Consider the following 13,230-nt stretch of genomic DNA (forward strand, 5'->3'; position numbering starts at 1 on the left):
ATAAGGTTGGAAGATGGATGTATAAAGTCTGGAGTGCGAAGGCAGAGAAATGTCTCTGCTGACCTCAAGAGCAACAGGTCTGCAAGTAACAGGCTGCACAGCCATCTCTGCCGTGAAGGCAATGAGAGCTGCTGCCCTCCTTGGATTAGTGCTTCTCAGCTCCTTTCCTAGTAAGTTGTTTTTGTTACATTCTCTGCTGGTATCTCTATTCCTACTGAACTAAATGTGGCTCTGGATGCCTTTAGAATCCTAAAAGGGAGCTCAGCCTGCTGGAGAAGTGGTGGTTTGGTAAAACATGAGCTCTCTTTTAATGATCTTTATCCTTGTGCAAATATTTATGTAACTCTAGCAGGATGCCTCCATCTGACATGAACTCATTATCCCCACTAAGTCTCATAGTGCTCAAGAGAGAAAATTTATACCCTATTTCTTCCTTAGTGAGTCAAAGTTAATATTTTCACCAAAAATTGCTATTTTTTTAATCATAGGATATAACTTGCTTATTTGAACTGGATAAAATATTTAGGAAACAAGTAATTTTCAGTGATAAAAAAAATATATATATATATATGTGATGACTCTGTAGGGAAATTGATAATTCCAGAGGAATTTTAATCAAGGATGCTGCAACATTTTGCATTTTATAATCTCTGTTTTTTTCCAGATCTTGTTCCTGGTCAGCAACAGGTGAGTAGTAGATCTTCTGCATCATTTAGTTGTGGTTTCTATGAATAGATGAATAATTCATACTCACACCGTATCCTAAGGAGTCTTGAGGGAGAAGAAAAGAAAATAAAATAACAAAGGAAGAAGAAAAAGGGCCCCCAGGAATTATATGACATTTTTCCCCCAGCAAGTAAGAAAACATCTTTGTCAGAGAAAGATAACGTGCCACATTGGTGATAAGAACTGGCAATTAATAATGCAGAGTGGGAGCTGGTGTGGCACAGCGTGCCAGCAGAAAATCTGCACAGCTTTTCACTAACTGCCTCCATATCTCCCCTGCCTGATTCCCTAAGGACCGATCGTTTTTGTCAGTTGTGTGTGTCTGCTGTGCCAAAAGCCTCAGTCGCGAAACTGTGCTCATGTATACTGTAAGGAACACCGTGATTTGCTCCCACTTCTTCACCATGGAGGAATGACAGAGAATAAAATGTCCACCTGTAGCATGGCTATGCATGGAAAACATGATGGACACGAGCGGACCCTTCCTTCCTGTTCAGCACTGTCCCACTTGTGCTCTTCCCAGGCCTCCTGCAGTGAGTACCAGCTGTCAGGCAGCGGGAACCTTGCCTGTCCCAGGATCTACCAGCCTGTGTGTGGCACTGATAACATCACCTATCCCAACGAGTGCTCACTCTGTAGACGAATCCTGTGAGTACGGATCACCCGATTACCCATCATGATGGCTCAGGTGGCAGCCAAAAGTCTTTTGAATTGTGACTAATCACGGGTGGATTTCATTTCTCCTGTTTCTGCCTTCCCAACGTGCAGGCTGTGTCTCTTCCTTGTCAAAACTCCTGAGTCTGATTAATTAGTGGGGCTGGGAGTGGACAGGCTTGATGACTGAGGTGACTCCATGGCACCACCAGGTTAACCCTTCCTCTCCTTCTCTCCTAGCTGGAGTGGGACGGTTGACAAGAAGCACGACGGGAGGTGTGTGAAGGTATGGTCCCAGCTCAGCCACTGTGTAAAGTGACGGCAGAATCCCTTCCCAGCACTAATTATGTGTTCAAAATGTACAGCTCCAAACCCATCGGAAATGTAATAGAAAGGGAGAATTTCAGGTCTTCAAGATACATATATATGTGTGTTAATTTCATTTTGAACAATGCAAATCTGTTTCAGTGGTGAGTTTTGAGATGTCATCTTGTGTAGCACAGCTGACTTCAAAACAGAATCTTTTGATTTCAATAATGCTTTGGTGTTGTTGAAATAGTTCCCCTTAGACTTAAATAGAAGTTTGTTGAAATTAAGAAATTCCCCAAGGAAGTCTGGATTTTGACTAAATCATAATTTTGTCACAGAAAAAAAAGGAATCCATCAGAATATCTACCCTGAGGTTTGTTTATCAATACATGGAGCTACCACGATGTGGAGAATTGTCTCTATTTTTAGATTAGAGAGATAATGTAAAGAAACACTCCGGCTGTGCAATTTAACATAATGCTACAATTTTCACTTCAGTACACTCAGAGTAATGGCAGGAACACCGAGGTGAGCGTCAGCTCCATTTTCAAGTGGAGCAGACATTTCACAGCAGCAGTTGCTGCCATGTAGGGCATGGTAGGCACGGATCCTATGTGGTGGCATTTGGGGTGGAAAGCCCCAAGATGACACCAACAAAACCCATTTTGTGAACCCTTCCCCTCCAGGATCCTGCTGGACTGATGTCCTCAAAGGTAGAATTTCACTTGTCTGTCTCCCTTGCCCGCACTGTGTTGGGCTGGCAGCTCACATCTCCATACAGCCCCACTCACCATGAGTCTGGGGATGGGAGATACCTCTCACACCACGCAATATTACACAGATTGAAGTGTTGTTCTGTGGCTGTTTCAGGTTGATTGCACTGGCTACATGAGAGCAACTGCTGATCTGGGGACAGCCTGCAGCCAGCAATACAACCCGCTCTATGCCACCAATGGGGTCACCTACAGCAACAAGTGCACCTTCTGCTCAGCAGTGGCGTGAGTGCTGGGATCTGGGCTTTGGTGTCTGAGGAGTACTGAGGCTTCTGGAGTGGCTGTGCTGTGCTGGTTAGTTCTCAACTTGCTTTCTTCCCCCAGGAATGGAGAGGACATAGATCTGCTCACTGCTGGAAAACACCCTGAGGTAAAGCTTGAAAGTCTGCACTATGAACTGTTGTTAAAGTACATTATACAACACAAATTCAATGAGTCAGAACTATGTAATAGCAATGTCTGCACTGTGCTGGTGTATTTGTCCTGGAAGAAGGATTTGATGAAAATAGCTCAAGTATGCCAGGGTCAGGGGACACTGAACAAAACCCCTGGCTCCAGCATCAGCCTCACCTGGACAGCTCCTGATAGGGGTTGACGTTGACAGCATAGTTCAGATGGTGTCTGTGCTAGAGGTGCTTGCTTCTCCTGGTGAGTGTGGGGCTCATACAGCATCAGCTGTCATTACTGGGTGGGAAGACCTCATACCGTGCCGTTTGAGACACACTGCTTCTTGGCAGCCGCTCTGCTGGCTGCTGAACCAGAGCAGAGCAGGCAGTGGGCAGCCAGCTGGGGAGCACTGCTTTGGCTATGTCACTGCTTCTGAGAGTAGATTTAAGTAATCTTTCCCTCTGACTTCTCACTTTGTGCTCTGCTGGGCAAGCGCATTAGGATTTGCAGAGTTGCTAGAACAACAGGGGCCTGCACTGAAAAAATGTTTTTTTGCTTTGCCATGACATAAACGTAAAGCACTCATGTAGCAAAACACAGCAAACAAAGGCTTCTCAATATGTTCTTGCTCCATTACCTACAGATTGACTGCAGTGAATTCAAGAGCACCAATCTGTATTGCACTGAAGAGTACATGCCCCTTTGCGGCTCTGACGGCATAACATATGGGAACAAATGCCACTTCTGCATTGCAGTTTTGTAAGTACGGTGCTCCCCATGCAGCCATGAAACCACTGCTGTGCTGCAGTACAGAGGCAGAAGCTGCCAGGGAGCCTTTGTGCTCCCGTTATCCCCATGGTAAATCTGTCCTCATCCCCAACCTGACCCCAGCACTCCCTCTGCTGTGCCCTCCCCAAACACTGCAGATCTTAAACACAGGTGAGCCTTATCCTCCCCTCATCACTAAATTCAGATTCTCATTTGCAGGCTCCTAGCACTCCTTGTGACAGTAATTTGAATGCTAACTAAAGGAAATATCCAAAATTACAGGGTTTGTCCCAGATCTCTTTAACATGACAGAACGTGTAACCTGGGGAATCAGGAGAGTGGTGAAGGTGTAACTGGAACAGCACGGGGCATTGCCTTGTCCATGTAAATTCAGCAGTGTCACCATCAGGGCTATAAAACCATCTTCCATGTCACTGGTTCTTCCCAGAAGAATGGACTTCCATTCGTCACTGATTTTGGCTTCCTCCTTTGTCTGCAGGAGGAGTCATGGATCTCTGTCTCTCCAGCATCATGGAGAATGCTGAGTGCTGGAGCACAACCTTTACCCTCATTCATCTTTCACTTCCAAAGCCTGCAATTCCAACATGTTCTTCCCTGCACCCTGTTGTACGCTGCTTTCTGACTTGACCCATCAGTAAATCAAAGCCAGCAACTCTCACTGCTGTGAACTGGTGTGGTTTTTTTATTTATTGTTTTTATTATTTTTTCCAGGGCAGAGGTAAAAGTCTTTAGGCTTTTAGGCACTTATCTGTCAGGCAGGAGAAGTTTTGAAATAAACCACAATAAAGACCAAAGTGCAACGCCCATCACACAAAAGCCTAAGCCCTCACAAAAGTGCGTCACCCCATTCCAAACCATCAGAAGAGGAAACACGTTGCTATAAAATACTGCTGCTCTCCCCAAATTCTGCGTCTTACAGCACATAAATGGATTTGTTGTAAGGGTCAGGATGGGGCTTTGTAGAAGCACAGAGCCTTGGAGGAAGCAGTCCTTTTGGGAGCCTTGGCATGGAGGAAACATGGCTTTGATACACCTGGGCAATGGGCAAGTCTGGCAGCATGTTATAAGGAGGCTTATGGCAAAGGGAGGAGGCTATATCTCATAAGGAAGAAAATTAGGAACTGTTGCTTCCTTGAAGGGCGTGTCCCTTGAGAGTGTGGTGATCAGCAGAAAATTGCATCCAGCTGGGCAAGGCTGTAATGAGCCTAATGAGGACCAGAGGAGAAACTACATTGGGCTCAGGTTTCTTGGAAAAGAGATCTGAAAAGCTGCACTAGGAGTGTTTGAGGCAGAGGAAAGAGAAAGGACTCTTCAGGAAAAGGTTTGGGATTCTTCAGGCCTAGGAAAGAAAGGACGGAAGGTGTGCTTGGAAGATCCAAGGTAGTTTCTATCTGCAATGAAAGGTGATGTATGGGTGATGCATGTGAGCACGCACAGTGATGCGCTATCTCTTCGGGTGAGTCAAGGAATGAGTATGCAAACAACAGGCGAAAAGTCCCAAGTGCCTCCACTCATGTCACCTTCTCCTTCTTTTCTCCACCTCCCATTCTCTCATTACGTAGGAAGACATTCAGCTGTTCAGGCTGATAATGAGGACAAAATCTGTGACTTCCAAGTTTTTCTCTGGCTTTATTGCCTGAAATAAACTATATCTTGACCTAGAAATCTTATGGGTGCTTCCCACCAGAAGATGAAAAGCTGTCCTTTAATAGTGTGTCAGGGCAGTGCTCCATCCTAGGAAGGTGGATGGAACTTTGAAATGTTTATTCTATTAGTACAGGCAGTGCAAACCACAGTGTGCTCTGTGCCTGCTGGCGAGAAAAGGTAAGCTGGAGAGCCGTGAGTGTGCTCCCTGCTAATCTGCCTAGAAAGGAAAAAAGTAGCCAAGAAATAGCGTAAGCCACTACTGAAAGTGAGCAGAGACCTTTAGTGAAGGACACAGCTCAGCTGTAATGTCTCATTGGCCAGGAGGTTTGTTGAATTATCACAGAGTTTTGGTCAGAGCAGGAGGGTGCCTTCAACAATGAGATCCCGTGGTAGGCCTCTTCCACAGTGTGCCGGAGCAAGCCTGGTACCTGCTCAGGAGCAAAAAAAGGCTTTGGAAAAGTTCAAAGAAGGGCTGATGTCTTACAGGGAAAGGGAGGGCAAAAGGCAAGCGCGGAGCATGTGGCTGTACAGACAAAAACTCTTCAGAAAATGGAAAAAGGTTTTATCAAGTAAGCCCAGAGGTTGGCCCAGTGCAGGTAAATACTTGGCTAGGTAAGAGTGAGGCTCTGCCCAGCCATTCCTCTGTAAGGCAAATCCCAGGTGTCTTTGTCTTGTCCGGTCCCGTTCCATTCCCATTTTTCTGAGAAATCAGAGAGACTGAACTTCACAACATACAGCAGCAAGCAGCCCGCTTCATAGGTTATAAGAAGCGCAAAGAGGAGTGATAAAGATAATCACCGCTTTGCTAATTTAGTCTCTTCCTCCCAGCCCGCAAAGGACTGGTCCCTGTGGTATGTTTTCTAAGGCTTTTCCCAGTCAGCTATGCTGTAGCAAATGAAACGTTTGGATAGCTGTAGAGCTGAGGTATTAGTGCTGGGGCAGCGAGCAGAGTCTGGAGCTAGAAAAGGCAAACACAGAATTCTGCGAGTGGCAGAACTAAGCATGATTTTGAATGGCACTGCGGCTGACGGGCTTGTAAATTATATGAGAAGCTGTGTTGTGAGCTCACCCTAATAGACATCTGAGAACTCACCTGTCAGTCGCGGTTCCTCTGTTATGTGGGTTTTATGGTGTCTAGTGAGCTGCAAGCTCTAATGCTTTCCCAGGTGTAGGGCGGTCATGGCATTGCTCTCCTACAGAAACTCTCACTTGCTAGTTGAGGATGTTTGGGAAATCCTTGTTTGCTAGAAAAATATATTGAAGTGCATTTTTTGTTTGTTTGTTTTCCATTCTTGTGTGAAATTTTGTTGGAATAGCAGAATCGTAGAGGTTGAAAGAGAAACTGGAAATTATCGAGTTCAACCCCTTGCTAAAGTAGGCTTCATACAGTAGGTTGCAGTTACAAAATTTGCTGGGGAAGTGAATATGAAGATCTGTCTATAAAGAGTGTTCCCATAACACTTGTTTCTTAACAAAATTTCTTGCTGAAATTTTAAAGGCTGTGCCTATCTGAAGAGATATTTAGCAAGTGGTGCAACTAAATGCTACTCTTGGTGAAGAGATGGCTGGAGATGGGTTGATGGTTGGCTGATCTTAGTGGTCTTTTCCAACTTCAACGATCCTGTGATTCTATACTCTTTACACAGAATCAGCTGGAAACAGAGTGAGTCTCCTGATTCCCCACCAAATTCCTGTAATTGCTGCTTGCTGTGGAAATAGAGCCCTAGCATATGTTTGTGAATGTAAAACTGGAAAACATTGACAGCTATAGTTTAAATAGTTCAGGGAGGAGAGGTGGCTGTCCTATGTGGGACTGCACACGGCTATGAGAGCCCTGGTGTGCTTCTCCACCCCAACCCAACAAATTTAGAACCATCCTCAAAAATAGCCAGAGAACAACGCATAATTGGTTTCACAGACAACACATTCTCATGCTGTGATTTATTTCGTAATGTCTGGTGAGTGTCATCACGCCATGCTCAAAGCCTTGGAGCTGGCATTCAGCGAGGACCCAGAGAATGAAAATTACCAGCTTCCCCGATGAATCACCACTTTGAAAATTCACCCTTGTGAGAATCCTGTGACTATTCAGAAAAAAAAAAAAAAACACCAACCCAACACAAAGATATTACAGGCCCAAGTTTATCACTCATGTAATTAGCCCTTTCTAAGTTTGATGTGGACAGGGCGGCATTCCTAAAGCACCATAAACACGGCCAGGACCAATAATGGCTCTAGAAACGAAGTGGAGAAGTTCTCACAATTAAGGTGAGGAATGAGGGCAGCAGCGGATAGGTACATAAATACACAGAGGCAGGGCTATGAGCACGCTGTGGGCTTGTGGCTGTGACAACACCTCCCAAACTGGTCGATTGCCGGGGACTAAAAGAGCAGCATGAAGGCAACAGGCACCTCGGTGCTCCTCAGCCTGCTGCTGCTGCTGTCGTTCTTCTCGGGTAAGTTATATTTCTGTAGCCTAGAAAGAAACTTTATGACAAGAGCAACTTCAGGGAGCCTTGATCACTGGATGACGGGCTTGAAGAGAAAGCTGAGCAAGTAGAAAATATCTGTGGGACTTGCTTGCTCGCGTCACGTATTTCCATTCCTCGTGTGCCTCCGCAGTGAATAACACTGTGGAGGTGTCACTGGGAGACAGAATGAGCAAATTGTAAGCAGCTCGTTCAGCAAATGCACCAAAGCAGAGTGTAATCATGAGTTTTGGTAGAAATGTTTGCTGCAGAGTTTTGCTGAACCAGTTAGAGAAGAAACTCATACCTCAGGGTCATCAGCTCCTGTTTTGATTCTAAGCATTTGGTAGTTGGTGTTTTCCTCAGAGATGTGGCAGCATAATTAGATGAAAGTTTCAGCTTCCAAATATGTTGCAGAGGAAAGCTTGAAAATTAAATTCAAATGTCCTCAAGGAACCAGAACAAAGAGGGCAAATTGAAAGGATCCAGCGTTTATTTATCTTGAGGTTTACACATCTCTCTGTTGGTCTGGGAAGGCTGGCTGATGGTTTAGGATGTGTAGGGCACACGGGCTGTTCGTGTCCAGCTGATCCGAACGTGGAAGCGTTGTGGTGGTCATTATTGAAGACTGCAGATCAAGAATTATTTATACTTGTTTTTCTGTGAATAATTTGAATAAAGAATTCACTTGAGAAAATTGCAGGCTGTGCATGGAGAAAAGAGGTGAATTACTTTGTACACATCATTAATTATGAAATATTCATCTGTCTTTAATTGAGTCTTAATTGGGACTGGGTTCCATCACAGTGCTAAAGCTTCTTTCCAACACCAGGCAGAATAGCAGCAAACTCTGTGATCTCAAATAAAATTAACAGATGCCAAGAGACGTTCTCACAAAGTCTTGTGTAGATGCATGTAATATTTATAAAAATTATCTAATGAGCTATTTTGTAAATAATATGCAGATAGCCCTAATGGCTGCTTCCCCCTTCAGCCTAGCTGAGGATGTGACAGATACACAAATGGCAAGGATCAAACACTGAAAGGCATCACAGCAGGCAGAAGCTGAGTGGGGTCATGGATTCTGGTCCTGCTGAGTGTGATGCTACAGTGCTTCCAACTTGCACCCTAACCACGAGGGGTGTCCCACTGCAATGTGCTCCAGCTCCTGCAGAACTGTGTGCAGCCCGCTCTCTGTCAGACACCATAGGATCCATCCCATGGCTGTGACCTGGCCCCACGCAAAGATTGCAGGCTGGAAATATCAAAGAGGATGGACTGACTGTCTCCAAGCCCAGAGCCTGTGTCTGCAGCAGGTATTTTTGCTCTGTCACTGTCTGGCACTGCCTGTTCTGCCCCAGATCACGCCAGGCTATCCCTTTGTATCTCATCCGGATCAGGCTGTTCCAGAAGCCTCAGGGCTGTGCCATGCTGCAGATGGCTCTGATGCTGACTGCAGGGTCTCCTCCTCCATCTCCCCTGTGTGCTTTTGTTACCGTTCTGGCCAGTTTTGTAATTCAGAGGTGCAAGAGCCTAAAAGCCATAAGACTCAATGAAGCTTTAAAATCTCTGCTGAGAGAGGCTCAGTTCTGACATAGCTCCCTGCATCCCTGGTGGTGGCTGCCTGCCAGGGAGATGGGTTTATGTGTCTGCGGTGCAGTTAGCAGCTGAATGACTGATTACATGGTATTTTAGTAACATTTTTCAAATAGCAAAATACTGAAAAGCAATTCCGATAATGTATTTCCTACCCCTCCTCCACCACACAGAATGGCAGAGGAGGGAAAACCTGGTGTGTTTTGTGCTGCAGTTTGTAAAGGGGTTTGTGACTTGGGTTCAGTTCTCTCAGAAAATAATGCTAATGTGTATAAAATCTTTGTTTGTTTGTTTGCTTCAATTCTAGGTGTAGCAGCTCAAGACATTGAGGAGGTTAGTGCAGCTCTTTCTGTTTTCTGAATCTGCATTTTCTCCTGGCTCTAGAAGACTGCTTTTCTAACAGATCTCGGTGCATGCTGAACTGCTTTGGGTTTTGCTGGGAGCAAGTGGGTCCTGCCAAGGTGCCCCAGTGCTTCGGAATGCTCACACAGCACAGAGGTGTTAGCTATGGCCACAGTAGCAAACAAGTCAGGGGATGATTTAGCTGGTTTAGTACACGCTCCCCATGGTTTGATCCAGCGCAGGGCTGGCTTGCAGTATTGCTTTTGTCTGTTCGCTCCTCCATGCAACGAATGTGAAATCAGGAGTAATATACTCCTTTAAACTAAATCCATAACTGGAGCTTGTCCAAATGCCTGTTCACTTCATAGAATCATTAAGGTTGGAAAGACCACTAAGGTCTTTGAGTCCAACCAACTCATGCCCAGACTCCTGTGTATGGCAGCCCCAGGCCATGCAGTGGTGTGAGCTGCGTGGTGCCGGGCACGGATGTGGGGCTGCATCAGTGCTGATGCTCTCCCTGTGTGCACAGGTGAACCAACTCATGTCCTTGGGACCCCAGGGCTGCCCCCAGATGGTGACGGCTTCCCTCCTCAGCCACAGGGCAGGATTTCCCCTGTTTCGGCCAGTTGTGACAGGACTTCGTTTTTCAGTAAGCAGGCTATGCCTCACTGCTGCTTTGGGCCTCTGGGCTGGAAGAAGATCACACTAGCGATCTTGTTTCCTGCTTGGAAAGTGAAACCCAGTGGTTTATTGTGGTTGTTATTTTTGATTTCTTTTGCAGATCTGCAAAGAGTTCTTAAACAGGAGTGTGTTCTGCACAAGGGAGTCCAACCCTCACTGTGGCACCGATGGCGTGACGTACGGCAACAAGTGTGCCTTCTGCAAGGCTGTGCTGTAAGTGGGGGTGGTGGGATACGGACCCACACAGGGATGGTCCACTTCCAGCCCCACACTGCTGCCCCCCTCACACAGAGCAATCCCTGCCCATAGAATCATAGAGCTAGAGAATGGCTAAAGTTGGAAAAGACCACTAAGTTCATCTAGTTCAAATGTCAGCTCCTCACCAGCATGCTTGGGTATATTTCAGCTTAATATTGATTCATTTCCAGGCTTTCTATGATGCTCATAGCCTTAGAGAGATGGCGCAGGGCCTGGGAGGCCATTGAACCTGCCTAGACCTTCTGCATGGGCTAAATTGATGCTCATTTTCCTCTGTATGCCACAGGCTGAAGCTCTCCCTGTCCACACCTCTGGATTCTGAAATGTCTGGAGGAATGTAGGATTATGCATGCCAAATTATTGGAGGAAAGTCATAGACTCATAGAATCATAGATTTGTTTGAGTCGAAAGGGACCTTTAAAGGTCAACTGGTCCAACACCCCTGCAATGAACAGGGCAAGTGCTGAAATGAAAGTCTAAATGGACTTAGTGGAAAAGTACACAGAATCTCAGAGGAAGGACTGGAGTTTCTCCTCTCCTGTCTCCTCTAAAGGAGCTGTAATAGGAGCCGACACCTCTGGACTGAAGGCCTGCAAAAAAATTGATTTATCCTTATCAGTTCTGCACTCTAAAGGCTGCCTTATCCAAAGGGAAATTAGAGAAGAGGGAAAGATGGCTTGATGCTCCCTGTGAGGCACCAGAGTCGGGCAAATGATCTTGTTCAGAGGGACAAGCTCCCTGTCCCAGCTGTGTCTGTGCTGGATGCTATACACTGCTTTGTTTCCATGCTGCTCCTTTTACAGGAGGAGCGGAGGGAAGATACGATTGAAGCACATGGGGAAGTGCTGAGCCTGAGCACCAAGCACCGATCCTCGTCTGTCACAGGCGCAGGAGCCTGGGCACAGCAGCAGCTGTCCTTGTCGCTGCCATTCTGCTCAATAAAATAAAACTCAGCACACCTTTTTGGCTGGATTCCTTTTTCCGTAACACCCAGATAAGCTTTTCATGCAGCTGTGCTAGCAACTGAAATGTTTACTGCATTGTGCTGTTATATCATCATCTTAGAGTCATAGAATCATAGAATTCCTATCAGGAGGCACCATGCTGCCTGAGCAGGAGCAATGATTCCCACAGCTCTGCCCTCCCTGCCACTGCCACAGCTCTTCCATGCTGTGCCATGCCATTCCATCCCATCCTACAGACAAATGGCTGCCTTGCTCGACGGTCCCATGGGTGGGTGACAGCATGCAACTTTGCCTCTCAGTGGCCACTCCAGATGTGTCCCACTCACTGAGGTGTGAGCATGAAGGTGGCAGAGAGCTACGAGTGGTGTGGCTGTGGATGCCTCATCTGCTTGGGAAGCCAGAAGCAGACAGGATGAGGCTGAGGAGTGTTGCTGCATTTAAGCCTGCACCAGGAAGGTGGCAGGGGAGGCTGGCTTTAGGCAGAAACACAAAGACTTCACTTTCCTTGTTTGTCCTAAAAGAGCACTTTGCCTCAAAGACTCTAAACTCACCAGCATTAGTTTGCAGCTGCACACAAACTTGATTTCTTTCTTTAGTTTTCACACTGCTGCTCTCTCTCTCCTTGATGCTGGCTGGAAAATCCTTCTTTGTGCCAACCAGAGAAGTCTATAGTCTCTCCCCATTCGCTGTACAAAACATACACAGGGAAATGCTTGTGGCATCCCCTCGTTAAAACGTTGGCAGCACATCAATGGGACTCTACTCACTTAATGTTAAACACTTAAGTTTCAAAGGGAGCTTTAGATTTTATCATGAGGTCAGCCAACTCATTTTGCAAACACCTTTACGCTGAGCATCTCAGCTCCTGGATGGTGTTTGGACAGAGCTAAGTGCTCGCCTGTGGTGCCACACTGCAGGCTTTGAAGTGAATTGGGACATTATATTTTGTAGCCAAGGAGAGTTGCAATTTGCTTTATTCCAAATTCAGATGTTTCTTTAGTAAACATAACAGTCAGGCGGCCAGAACACGATAAGATTGAGGGGAGGTAAAAGCACCTCCTGCCTGAGGACAACTGATCACCAAGGACCCCGGTGAGTTGCGGGAGGACCTTTTTCATCCTCTCTATTGTCCGAATTAGGATGAGCCCTGCATCCCCTTTCCAATCGGAGTGACCCTGTGAGCCAAGTTGTGGCTACGGAATAGTGCTGTATCTCAGTACAGTTCTTCAGATGGAAAGAGAAATATTAATGAGGGGGGGATATCGGACATTTCTGTGCCTGAGATGTCTCTTGGTGACTCCAACAGCCTCATGGTATATCCCCATGCCTAATCTTTTTTAATCTGGAGGCTGAAATAACGAGGACAGATCACAAGAGAACAGAAGCAGCGAGACTTCTCTGTTTTATAATCAGCCTGCATTTTGCCCTTTCAGCGCAAACAGCAAATAAAACCACCTCTGTACCCCTCCAGACCCAACCACCAGCCCCAGCAACACTGTGGCAGGCTGGAGAAGGGTGGCTCTGCCCCTCCTTGCCTCAGCTGGTGGTGTGAGCACTGACTGTAACCAGAGCTCTCCTTGGCCCCAGCTGGGCTTAGCCATGTAAACTTCCCAGGAGCTGGCTGGTGGTCTCCTC

The 13,230-nt window shown here is 46.3% G+C and overlaps 2 protein-coding genes across 2 annotated transcripts; both read left to right on the top strand.

The window, feature by feature from the left end:
• Positions 1 to 1,168: 1,168 nt before the first annotated feature.
• LOC306951728 (double-headed protease inhibitor, submandibular gland-like) lies at positions 1,169 to 4,162 on the top strand (the record flags this gene model as incomplete). Its single annotated transcript, XM_079542256.1, has 6 exons — positions 1,169 to 1,374; positions 1,621 to 1,666; positions 2,560 to 2,687; positions 2,787 to 2,832; positions 3,493 to 3,608; positions 4,117 to 4,162. 6 exons carry the CDS (start codon positions 1,169 to 1,171, stop codon positions 4,160 to 4,162), a joined length of 588 nt encoding a protein of 195 aa, XP_079398382.1.
• A 3,518-nt stretch (positions 4,163 to 7,680) lies between these two features.
• Positions 7,681 to 11,479, top strand: LOC306951660 (serine protease inhibitor Kazal-type 6-like; the record flags this gene model as incomplete). The annotated part of the gene is made up of 4 exons (XM_079542199.1): positions 7,681 to 7,741; positions 9,657 to 9,682; positions 10,473 to 10,585; positions 11,434 to 11,479. 4 exons carry the CDS (start codon positions 7,681 to 7,683, stop codon positions 11,477 to 11,479), a joined length of 246 nt encoding a protein of 81 aa, XP_079398325.1.
• Positions 11,480 to 13,230: the final 1,751 nt, after the last annotated feature.

Source organism: Tetrao urogallus (assembly GCF_951394365.1).
Source record: "Tetrao urogallus genome assembly, chromosome: 14".
Taxonomy (NCBI): domain Eukaryota; kingdom Metazoa; phylum Chordata; class Aves; order Galliformes; family Phasianidae; genus Tetrao; species Tetrao urogallus.